The sequence below is a fragment of the Marmota marmota genome, unplaced genomic scaffold, assembly GCF_001458135.2.
Source record: "Marmota marmota marmota unplaced genomic scaffold, marMar, whole genome shotgun sequence".
Lineage (NCBI taxonomy): Eukaryota > Metazoa > Chordata > Mammalia > Rodentia > Sciuridae > Marmota > Marmota marmota.
In genome coordinates, this window is record NW_026000169.1 from 13,726,664 (window position 1) to 13,739,245 (window position 12,582).

General features: G+C 35.5%; 1 protein-coding gene across 15 annotated transcripts in view; it reads left to right on the plus strand.

The window, feature by feature from the left end:
* Fgfr1op2 (FGFR1 oncogene partner 2) overlaps positions 1–10,861 on the plus strand; it is a 29,791-nt gene extending 18,930 nt beyond the window's left edge. For 7 of the 15 annotated variants that reach the window (XM_015498251.2, XM_015498254.2, XM_015498253.2 and 4 more), the window contains 4 exons: positions 4,234–4,370; positions 6,650–6,767; positions 8,002–8,144; positions 10,628–10,861. In XM_015498251.2, coding sequence (XP_015353737.1) covers positions 4,236–4,370; positions 6,650–6,767; positions 8,002–8,144; positions 10,628–10,750 — 519 coding nt within the window. In that variant the 5' untranslated portion in view covers positions 4,234–4,235 and the 3' untranslated portion in view covers positions 10,751–10,861. Of the gene's footprint in view, positions 1–4,221; positions 4,371–6,649; positions 6,768–8,001; positions 8,145–8,776 lie in introns of all 15 variants that reach the window. The other 8 variants (XM_015498252.2, XM_015498255.2, XM_048787354.1 and 5 more) reach the window with 3 other exon arrangements.
* Positions 10,862–12,582: the final 1,721 nt, after the last annotated feature.

The following is a 12,582-nucleotide window of genomic DNA, read 5'->3' on the forward strand; positions in this document are numbered from 1 at the left end:
GGGAAAGGGAAAAATAATACAAGGGGGACAAATGAATGTCAGTAGAGGGGGCAGAGAGAGAAGAGGGGAGGGGAGGGGAGGGGAGGGGAGGGGGGATAGTAGAGGATAGGAAAGGCAGCAGAACACAACAGACACTAGTATGGCAATATGTAAATCAATGGATGTGTAACTGATGTGATTCTGTAATCTGTACATGGGGTAAAAATGGGAGCTCATAACCCACTTGAATCAAAGTGTGAAATATGATATATGAAGAAGTATGTAATGTTTTGAACAGCCAACAATAAAAAATTTAAAAAAATTAAAAATTAAAAAAAAATAAAAATAAAATTTATGATTGTTTATTTCTGGATTTTTTTCAGTTAGTATTTTTGATCCACAATTGGTCATGGGTAACTAAAATCATAGAAAGTAAAACCATGGATAAAGAGAACTATCGTATTCTACCATTGTTGGTAGTAGTGTTTCATAAAATCAGTTCAATCCACTTAGATGATGATGTTCATTTCCTCTGTATCCTTCCTGATTTTCTGCATACAAGATCTGTCAATTCCTGAGAAAGGAGCATTGACGTTTTTAGTAGTAAGTGTGAATATGTCTATTTATCCTTTCAATACTTTCAGGTTTTGCTTTACGTATTCTTGCGTGCGTGTTACATTAGGATTCTTGTCTTCTTGGTGAACTGGCCCTTTTATCATTATGTAATGCTTCTCTGTCCCTGATCATTTTCTTTTCCCTAAAGTGTCTTTACTCCAGCTCTTAAAAAAAAAAAAAAAAAAAAAGAACGCCTTTATCAAGACATACAATATACTATTTACCTATTTAAAGTGTACGATTGAATGGGTTTTAGTATATTCACAGTCATATAACTGTCAACAAAATCAATTTTAGAGTATTTTATCACTCTAAAAAGAAACCATATGCCATTAACAATTATTTCCTATTCCCCTTAACTTTTCCCAACCATACCCTACCCCCTGCTATACTCCAGCACTAGGCATTCACTAAATTAATTTCAGTTTCTATGGATTTTCCTCTACTGGACATCTAAATCATAATATGTGGTCACTTGTGACTGGTTCCTATCACTAAGCATAATAATTATCATTCATGTTCCTTGTTTCAGGACATCTTTTTATTTATTCATTTTTTCATTTGACTGGGTTAATTCTAATTTTGGGCCATTATGAATAATGTTGCTATGCATAATATTTTGCTTGAATTTTTTTTTCATTTTCTAAGTGTATATCTAGAATGGAATCATGTGTTTGACATTTTGAAGAACTACCAGCATATTTTTCATAGTGGCTATACCATTTTTACATTCCATGGGTACTTTATGCAAATTGCAAATTCTCCATATCCTAGCCAACACTTAAATTTTTTAATGTCTTTTTTGTGATAGCCACCCTTAATAGATGTATCTCATTATAGTCTTTTTAGTTTTGTTTTTTGTGGTTTTGGTACTGGGGATTGAACTCAGGGGCAGTTGGCCAGTGAGCTACATCCCTAGCCCTTTTATTGTGAGGCAAGTTTTTGCTACATTGGTTGGGATCTCGTTTACTTGCTGAGGCTAGCCTCAAACTTGTGATCCTTCTGCTTCAGCCTCCCTAGTCACTGGCATTACAAGCGTGCACCACTGTGCCCTGCTTGTTGTAGTTTCTTTTCTTTCTTTTTTTTTTTTTTAATTCTTTTGTAGGTGTAGATGGACAGAATGCCTTATTTTTTTTATTTTTATGTGGGGCTAAGGATCGAACCCAATGCTTCATACAGGCTGAACAAGTGCTCTGCCACTGAGCTACAGCCCCAGCCCTTGGTGTAGTTTTTTAATTGCATTATGTTGAGCATGTTTTCATGTACTTTTTGGTATCTAGCTTTCTTTTGATTAGTATTTGTATAGTGCATCCTTTTTCTATCCTTTTACTTTTAATGTATCTATATTATAAGTGAGTTTTATTTAGATAGCATATAGGTCTTCTTCCTCAAGTAAAATATTAGAAACCTTATCACAATATGGGCCTCTTTGTTGCCCCTCTCTCCTTATGTTGTAGTTATAGTTGTATTCTATATTACCTCTGTATATGCTAAAAATTCCATCAGACAAAAGTTGGAATTCTTATTTCTAAACACCAAACATTTTAAAGAACTAAAGAGACTATTTACTGTTATGTATAATTTCTGTTCCTTTTTCTTCATTCCTGATGTTTTTTTCTTTCTGATATCATATTGCTTTTATCTGAAGAATTCCTTTAGAATGAGTCTATGGCCATATCAGGTGTTGGGCTTCCTCAGTACTATTGATGCTGGTTCTGTTATCTGTAAGGGTCTCTAGCACTAGCTGTACCAGTAATGGTGAGGGGCCCAGGTGCTTCACAAGGAGAGGCCAGGGCAAGAATCAGAGCACCTCTTCTGTGGCACTCACATGCAGTCCATTAAGCAATGCATGACAGGCAAGGTGTGGGGGTAGGCAGCCAGGAGTAGAACTGCATAGTTGTGGTGTTCCTTTCTGCTACTGTAGGCATGTCCACCCAAGTGTGGGACCTCAGACCAACCCCTAACTGCAGGCACTTGGTGACAGGATAGTAGTAGCAAGACCCTCCACCCTCACTTCTGTCCTGTCTGGGATGGAGCAGAACAAAGTCAAGGCAAAATTCCTCCTGGGGCCTGTCTTGGCTATGCACACTCAGGGTCAGGGCAGTGGGGTTGGGGGGCTTTTATTCTAGAATTGCTTTAGATGTAATGCCCTCCATAGAACCAGCAAGAGTGAATCACATCTGCAACCAAGCAATATTCCTTTCAGTGGAAGTGCATGAGCAAGAGAAGAATGCTCCAGGCATCAGGCAAGGTTCTCCCCCCCCCCCCTTAGACTGCAGGTCCCTCAGCAATTAGATCTCCAGCATTGCTCAAAGCTATCCCAGCAGTCCTCCATAGGCAAAGCAGCAGTGGGACCCATGGAGTTTTTTCCCTGCCCTATTAATGACAGGAGCCTGTTTGGGTGAAGGGGTGAGCGGTCCCTTCATTTCAAGCACTAGAGTGAACCCCCATGCTACTTAATGATCATGCCCCTGGTTTCTAAGGGCATCATCCCCAGTCTCCCAGTTCTTGAGGGTATTGCCTTCTGTTCTCATGTCACAAACCCTGTTTATGACAGTGTAGGACACACAGCAGGTTTGAATCATTCATCTGCTGAGCCATGTTTGGTTCCTGAGGCAGCTACCTGCTAAGCCAGTGCAGTGGAATGTCGAAGTTCCAGAAATGTGAATATATTGGGGTTTCTAATCCTTAAAGCAGCCCAAAGTCAGACAGTAGGTCTCTTCTCAACATGGCTCCTGAACTGCACCCTATATATTCTCTGGAAGGTGATATTAAATCCTTTTCAAAGCAAGTCTGTTAGGTAGATTTCAGGTAACTTACCTAGGTAGGGCAGCAAGCCAGTGGGCATAGTGAAACTTTGCAAAAGCTAGGGTTACCAGTATCCACACTGATTATTTTGTGAGACTGTTTTTTACCCTTACCCTGCAAATGGAACTTTTTTTTACCCTTTCCCTATCCCAGTTGTAGGGTCCAGTGGCAAGTGCTGGGCTATTTTGTTTCTCTTACTGTATTCTTCTCCCAGGTTTATAAGAATTTACAAGGTTACAGTATCTCGCTCCCTGCTTTCCAGTGTTCTCCCATGGTCACTCACTTGTGAATTCAACTATATACCTATTTGTTTCATTGTTGAGGGGGAGGTGAGTGCTGGGTACCTCTAATAGCCATCTTGAAATTCCCATTAAATTTCCCTTATATATACCAAAAGTTTCCCATAAGAGCCAGTGTTATTCAAATCAAAACTTTTTTTTCTTTTCACCATATAATAAGGAAAATACAAGAGTTAGGATTATAATGTGATTTTATATAAGAAGCATACCCAAGAGAAGATTGAGACTTTGAATAGCATTGACACATAGAAGCAATTTTGTCTAGTTAGTAATATGTGTTTTTAAGGAGTGTCTCAGATCACCTGACTAAGTAGAGGCTAAGCAGCGTTCTTTACACTCTATTTAAACTTCAAGCTTATGTCATTTCTAACAAGCGAAATCACAAGGTGTTCTTAGATTCTTTTTTCTCCCAATGAACAAACTTAAATGAAGCTTTAGAAGTGTAATTTTGTATATGTGAAGCTAAAACAAGGTGATATGCAGACTTTGTTTTGAGTCTCAATTTTAATTTTAATTATAGATATTCTTTTAGAAATGAGTTGCACAATTGAGAAGGCACTTGCTGATGCTAAAGCCCTTGTTGAAAGATTGAGAGATCATGACGATGCAGCAGAATCTCTGATTGAGCAAACCACAGCTCTCAACAAGCGAGTAGAAGCAATGAAGCAGGTTTGATTTTTCTTTGATACCATTTAACAGAAGCAGTCATTGACATTTATGTATTGCTTGAATCATAGCTACTGCTTTTAATGTTCCCTAAATTTTGAAGTAGCTTCACTTGTATGTTTAGTCTGCTTTAAATGAGGATATATTTGTCGTGTTTAGGTGGCATATATGTATGTATGTGTGTTCTAAAACCTATAGATTTGCTGAGCACTGTAATCCCAGGAACTTGGGAGGCTGAAGCAGGAGTATCACAAATTCAAAGCCAGCCTCAGCAACTTGGCAAGGCCCCAAGCAACTTAGTGAAACCCTGTCCCAAAACAGAAAATTAAAAGGACTGGGCATGTGACTCATTTGTAAAGTGCCCTTTGTTCAATTCCTACTGCAAAAAAAAAAAAAAAAAAAAAACCTGTAGATTTGATTACTTTTCTGATAGAGATGCACATTTGAGTTTAGACCTCAAATGAATTTATTAGGTCTAGATAAATTTGACAAAGACCAGATAATACCTTTTACTAATGTTGACATACATTTTGCTTTGTCTTATGTAAGATAGATGTGTTTATGTAGTTTTCTTATAAAATGCTATTTAACAACCAAATATTTTCTAAAGTGATGCAAAGAAATATCTGGTTTACAGCCTATGCAGTAACACATTAGTACTTTCTATCTTGTTTTTCATTTAATGCTCTCAACTAAAAAGAAATTAAAAGGTTTTCATAACTTGATTTTTTACCATGTATAACAGTATCTTTCAGTGAACTATAGAGTCTAGCTACCATTTTAAACCCTCCTCTGATAAAAATTTTTAATTATTAAGAAAATTATACAATCTCATGTATTGTGATAGAAATTAGAGGGGAAAATGTATATTCACAGCCAACTTTTATGAAACTCACCCATTCTGTAAAAGGAAACAACCTGAGGTAATGCTCTTAACAAAGCTATGAAAAATAGTAAAGCAAGTTTACTTATTCTGTGTTGCAGTCATGTTGCCCTAAACAGATTACCTGCCTCCATAATGTGCGGTTTAACTCTGGCATTCCAGTGAACATATGCCTGGTATTAACTTGTTTTTAAAAAAGGAATTTGACATTTGAAGTTAAGAATCAGGAATGTTGTTATGAATCCATTACTAGGTGTCTCATAATGTCTTGAAAGTAAATGATTGCAATTTTGAAGTTACATTCTTACTTTTGGGGGGTGGGATACTGAAGATTGAACTCAGGGGCACTGGACCACTGAGCCACATCCCAGTCCTATTTTTTGTATTTTATTTATAGACAGGGTCTCACTGAGTTGCTTAGTTCCTCACCATTGCTGAGGCTGGCTTTGAACTTAACATCCTCCTGTCTCAGCCTCCTGAGCTGCTAGGAGTACAGGTGTGCGCCAATTATTTTTTTAATGCAAATTATTTTGCATTTCTTCCGCACATGTTCTTTTAAGATAATTTATATACCATAAAATTCCACCCTTTTAAATAATACAGTTCATTGGATTTCAGTATATTCACAGGTTGTGCAACCATAATCACTAATTACAGATCATTTTCATCACCCTAAAACTGTAGACCCATTAGCAGTATTTCCCTAGCTTTTCCTTCCCCTCCCCACTAGTAAGCACAAATCTTTTCATCTGTGATTTGCCTGTACTAGATAAGATGATATAATATGTGGCTTATTGTGATTGGCTGCTTCTTTTATTTTCCCCTGGTACCGGAGATTGAACCCAGGGGCACTTAACCACTGAGCCTACATTCCCAGCCCTTTTTAATTATTTTGTTTAGAGATAGGATCTTGCTAAGTTGCTTAGAGACTCCCTAAGTTGCTGAGGCTGGCTTTGAACTCAAGATCCTCCTGCCTCAGCCTCCTGAACCACTGGGATTACAGACACTTGCCACCACACCTAGCTGTGATTGGCTCTTAACAGAGTTTTTACAATTCCTGTCACAGCATGGAATCAGTACTTCGTTCCTGTTTATTGCCCAATAATATTGCATTGTGAGGATGCAACACATTGTGGTTTATCCATTCATCAGTTGATAGACATTTGAATTTGGGGGCTCTTACACAAAATGGTGTTATGAATATTTGTATACAAGGTTTGGCATGGATGTAGGGTTTCCGTGCCCTGGGGTATATACCTAGGAGTGGGATGAATGAATTATATAATATCTTGTATGTTTAACTTTTGAAGGATCTGTTTATTTATTTATACTTATTAACACATCAGATATGTTTCCAAATACTTTCTCCAGACATATTCTTTTTTAATCATTTCATTAGTATCAGGAAGAAATTCAAGAACTTAATGAAGTCGCAAGACATCGGCCACGGTCTACATTAGTTATGGGAATCCAGCAAGAAAACAGACAAATCAGAGAATTGCAACAAGAGAACAAAGGTAAGACATATTATCGCTGTAGATGAATGGCTTCTTTTCTTCTTCTTCTTTTTTTTGGTACTGGGGCATTTTATACTGAGCCACATCCCCAGTTCTTTTTATTATTTTGAAACAGGGTCTTAAGTTGCTGAGGCTGGCCTCAAACTTGGGATCCTCCTGCCTCAGCCTCCTGAGTCACTTGGTATGACAGGTGTACACCCCCACACCCAGAGAACTTCTTTTCTTGGTCTTAGAATCTCATCCTCAATACTTAGTTTGCACCATTTTTTTTGTTACCTGTGAAATGACTCAGTTTCATTCTCTGCAGTTTCACTGCTTTAGCCCCCGTTAGGGTGCTGTCCTCTTAATCTTTTGTCTGTTCTGTCCTAACTGGTCTCCTTGATTCTAGTCTTTCCACTTCCATCAGTCTTTAACACAAGCATCAGATTGATTTCTCAAAAATAAATCTAATCATGCTACTTTTTGCTTGAGAACTTTCATTGTATCCTTATTTCCTTACATAAGGAACTTCAAAGTCAATTCCAGGCCTTTTCTGTCTTCTTCCCACAGCTCTTCTCTGTGAATATTTTGCTCTTGCCATTTCAGACCAGTTTCTCAACACAGCATCCATTTTAATGCCTCCTTACCTTGAATCTCCAATCTTTAATTTTTCAACCCAAGAAAATCAAAGTCATCCCCATGTCATGCTTCTGGAAAACTTTCACAAATTTCTCCCCAGAGATTTCTCTTAAATGTGTTTGAGTAGCTCTGCACTTACCACATATTTGTTTTCTGTACTATACCCTAAACTCTAATAGTTTTGGGGTATTCTTAATATAGCAAGAGCATTGTCTGATGTTTATTTGCTATTTAGTAAATGTTTTCTGATACTTAAAAACTGAGTTTTAAAGCTGGGTACAGTTGTACATGCCTGTAATGCCAGTGACTTGGGAGGCTGAGGAAGGAGAATTGCAAGTTTGAGGCCAGTGTTGGCAACTTAGCAAGACCCTGTCTCAAAGTTAGAAATAAAAAGAGTTATGGATATACCTCAATAGTAAAGTGCACCTGGTTTCAACCCCCACCACTAAATAAATTATTTGTCTTTTATTGTTACATGGGTAGAATTTTATATATCATGTTTTCTTTTTAAAATATCCTATTTATTTTGGTATTTGGGTATTTTGGTAAATATAATATTGAAGAGAATATTTTGTTTACCCTAAATTTTAATAAAATATACTGTTATTCTTGATAGAATTACGTACATCCCTGGAAGAACATCAGTCTGCATTGGAACTTATAATGAGCAAGTATCGAGAACAAATGTTTAGATTGCTCATGGCTAGCAAAAAAGATGATCCAGGTATAATAATGAAGTTAAAGGAGCAGCATTCCAAGGTAATCCATTCCATAAAGGTAACTTGAACGGGAAAAGAGGGACAGTTGGTTGTGTTCAGATTAAAAAAGGGATATCTAGTAATGCCGCCTTAACATGACATTGACTACTTCATGTTTTTAACTGACATTTTCTGCCTTCTCTTTTCTCACTTCTTGTTTGTTATGTGCCATAGTCTGTTTGATTTTTTTTTCCTAACTCATACTGTTTGCTAGTAACTTTTAAACAAGTATGTATGTATATTACACACACTGTTTTGGAAATAAAGGTAAGTTTGTTCAATTCAAAATTAGTTTTGTAAGTTATCTACTTTTAAGAAATATTTCTCCCAGTAAATTTATATAATGACATATTTTGTGAGAACAAAAATTGAAATGCTTTGAAATTTTAAAAAAATTTTGAAAGCAACTAAATGTAAATTTGTTTTTCTGAAGACCATTTTCTGAATGAGGCTAATTTATCTACTCTATGAATGATCCTGATTATAATGAAAAACTATGGGGCTGGGGAGAAGAAAAGATTGTACCAGTCTATTTAAATTTTGCTCTCGGGATTGCATACCAATTGACATCATTTTTAGAGGCAAAACTGAAGTGGTTAGAAACTAGAGTTTTTTTTCCTATTGTTCTTGTAGGATTCCTGTGTCTATTTCCTTTGGTATGTTTCTGTATTTACTGGCAACTGTTATGAAGATAAGTAGACTAATCTCTTCACCATTTACATTGTATTTTAAACTTAATTTTAGCTGCTGGTGTAAAATAGAAATATTAAAGGTTGTGATAACCTGGCCATTATCTGTAGTGCATAATAGTGAGATACTTGTTATTAGTTATTAAGAAATAGTGGTTGTTATAAGACATTTTTGATCTTTCTCAATTAGGAAAACACATTTTAGATTCTTTAAAATATTTCTTCCATCTGGTGCTTATGTTTTTAAATTATTATTAATTCTTCTGGAATTAAGTGTCTAGTAAATAACTCTTTGAGAAAACTTAATAGGTTCTTCTTGTGTCAACTAGTAAATTAATAAATTAACAACTTTGGGCTTGATATTATCTAATATTCATCTCCTAGCCAAATGGAAATCCTTGGCTATTTAGGGACAATCTTTTGAATATGAAATCTATAGTTGGGCTGGGGATGTAGCTTCATAGAGCACTTGCCCAGCCATGCAAGGCCTTGAGTTAGATCCCTAACATTAGAAAAAAAAAAAAATCCATTGTTAATGAGACCATTACAAATCATTTAAATTTAACAATATAACTAAGACTCTTTTTTTTTAAATAATGAAGGGAAATTGAGTTAAAATTATTGATAAGATGAATGTAATCTTGACATATTCTAAAAGGACCTTCTCTTTTATAACTTGAAAAATAAATTTTAAAGATCTAATCTAAAGGGAAGAGAATACCATGTCAAAAAATGCTTAGGATCCGATATTGCAGCTTGTTAGTCCCATCTGGTAGCAATTATGACAGAGCAAATGTTTTCTAAAACACATTAGGGGATAGAGATGTAGTTCAGTGGTATTGTGTGTGCTTAGCAAGCATGAAATCCTGGGTTTAATCCCCAGCACAAAATATAAATAAAACACATTAGATTTAATCATTCATTGAAGCTATTTTACTAATTAGTAAAGTTAAACATTTTCTAGATTGCTCTAAACCATCCATTTTCATTATGTGGATTGAATTTAAGTGCTGATCCTTGCCTTCCATAAAATGACTATAAAGTTACTCGTTATTAATTCTGACTAATACATATTAATGTTTGTGATTTTGATTTTTCCCAAAAAGGAGACACCTTGACTCAGTTAAACAAACATTTATTAACACTTGCACGGGGTTAGTTGTTAAGCGTAATAACAATGTGAATGAACAAATAAGTTAAATTACTATTTGAGCTTGTAATGGGAGATACAGACACAAACCTAATTAATATAGGGCAGGGTCTGATAGAAATAGGAATTGTTACCAGAATACTAAAAAGCAATATTAGTTCTTGTGAGGAAAATCTGGAAAGATGTTCAGTAAAGAGAAAATGTATCCAAATTCAACCTTGAATTAATTATGAAGGTGGGGAGGGTTTCCATAAGCAGAAGTGGGTTAGGGAAAGACCATAAAAGCACAAAACAATGGGATTCTAGGACATGTTTGAGTATTAGTGCCCTGATAACATCTAAACACAAAAATAATTTTATGACAGTTAGGGGTAACATAAAGTTACACATAGCAACATTTTGGAGTAGAAGACCCTTTTGAAATACTACAGAAGTTTGTGAGTGCACACTTAAAAATCTGTAGAAAGTTTGAGAATTTATTTTCATCCAAATAATTATTTTTATATTATTTTTAACATACCTTTTTGGAAATCTTAAAAAAACAAACATTTTGAACAGTTGGCTAACACGCATGAACTAACACTCATTCAGTTTTTAAAGTACGGATAATGTCCGTATTAACATTATAATGACTCTGTACTACAGATTGACATGGTACATCGTAACAACTCCGAAGGATTCTTCCTTGATGCATCTCGACACGTCCTTGAAGCACCTCAACATGGACTGGAGAGGAGGCACTTGGAAGCAAATCAGAATGTACACTAAATAAAACAGTCAATTTTGGGGTGTGGATGGAAAGGGGGTCCATTTAAAAAGTTCTTTTATTTTGAATTTCCCTCCCAGAATAGATCAGCAAATAAATGAAATCAACTAAAAATAAAATGCTGTGCTTTTGGTAGTTATGCTGTTTAGTGTAGAAACTTTAAAAATTTGTCATTAATTCTCTATATATTGTATCATACACAGTCACTAATTCTCTTGTGTATTGTATCATACACAGACTACAGATTTCAAATGATATTTAGCCCAGTTTTGCATTTATTTTCTCTTATTAGCTTTGTTGCTGCAGTTTTTGTTACAACAAAACAGTTACATCAAGGACATTTTCTTGTCCTGGACATTAAGGATATTTTCTTGACATTAATTTTAACCTGATTTCTTAAAGTCTTGATCCATCAAAAAGGAAATGTTTTAATTTAGATTTTTGATAGTTTGTAGTCCTTTACAGTTCACAAATAAGACAAAAATGCCTTTTGTTTATATAATTTAGTAGTGCTCTTTCCATGTGACTTCTCTTTTTAAAAAACTTGTAGCCATTCTTTTATCTTCTTAGTAAAGTAAAAATAAGCCTAGACAAAGTTAAAAATGAAAAGCATTAGGTACACTCCTATAATCCCAGCAACTCTAGAGGTTGAAGCAAAAGGATCACAAGTTCAAGATCAGCTTCAGCAATTTTAGCAGGCTCCTCAGTAACTTAGTGAGACCCTGTCTCAAAAAATATAAAAGACTGGGGATATAGCTCAGTGGTAAGGCACCCCTGGTTTCAACCCTCAGTGCCTCACCCCCCCCCACCCTCTCAAAAAAAGTCATTTCAAAACAGTTTAATAATTATGTTGCTAACACTTTTGCCTTCAAGGCAGTTTTGAACCAGTCTTGTCTTTTACACCTATTGAAAACTGATTCCTCACAAAAGATTTTATAGTTAACAAGTGAACCATTAATTGGGCCTGTAAAAATACTATCATTTAAAGTTTGGTTTTTTTTGTTTTGTTTTGTTTTTGTGGTGATCTTGTTAGAAGAGACTTTTTCCTGAAAAAGAAAGTAAATATCTATTTTCTTCCAGTTTAAAAAGACTTAATTGAGAATGCTATTGTTATTCAAAACTTATGTTCATTACTCATTTTGCTGCTGCAGTTATCTGTATTTACTTGCTTTTAAACATTATGTTCCCTTTACAAGTGGGAGGAAGTTTATTTTTTATTTTTTGGTACCAGGGATTAAACTGAGGGGTACTGAACCACTGAGCCACATCCCAGCCCTATTTTTTGTATTTTATTTAGAGACAAGGTCTCACTGAGTTGCTTGTTAGCACCTTGCTTTTGCTGAGGCTGATTTTGAACTCAAGATCCTCCTGCCTCAGCCTCTGTGCTGCTGGGATTACAGGCATGTGCCAACCATGCCCAGCTTTTAATGATTTTTTTTTAACTGTTGCAGAGTATGGCAAGTATGTGTCTTGATCCTTTTTGTTACTATAATCTAATCCAAAATTGCCCAGTAGAACTTTCTGAAATGATGGAAATGTTCTTTATACTAATGTGGAAGCAAATAAGAAATGTACGATAAATATATGTGTGGCTGTTGAGCACTTGGAAATGTCAGTGCAGGAATTAATAATTATATGTATTTAATTTTAATAGCACTGTGCTGGACAGTGCAGATTAGTTTTTTATTGTGCCTTCTTCTTAAGTACTCAACATTATATAGATGTCATCATTGGAATAATACAAGGAGAGGTAGGAGGGGGTATAGATCAATGGTAGAACATGTCTTAGCATGTGCAAGGCCCCAACACCAAAAAAAAAAAAAAAAAAAAAAAA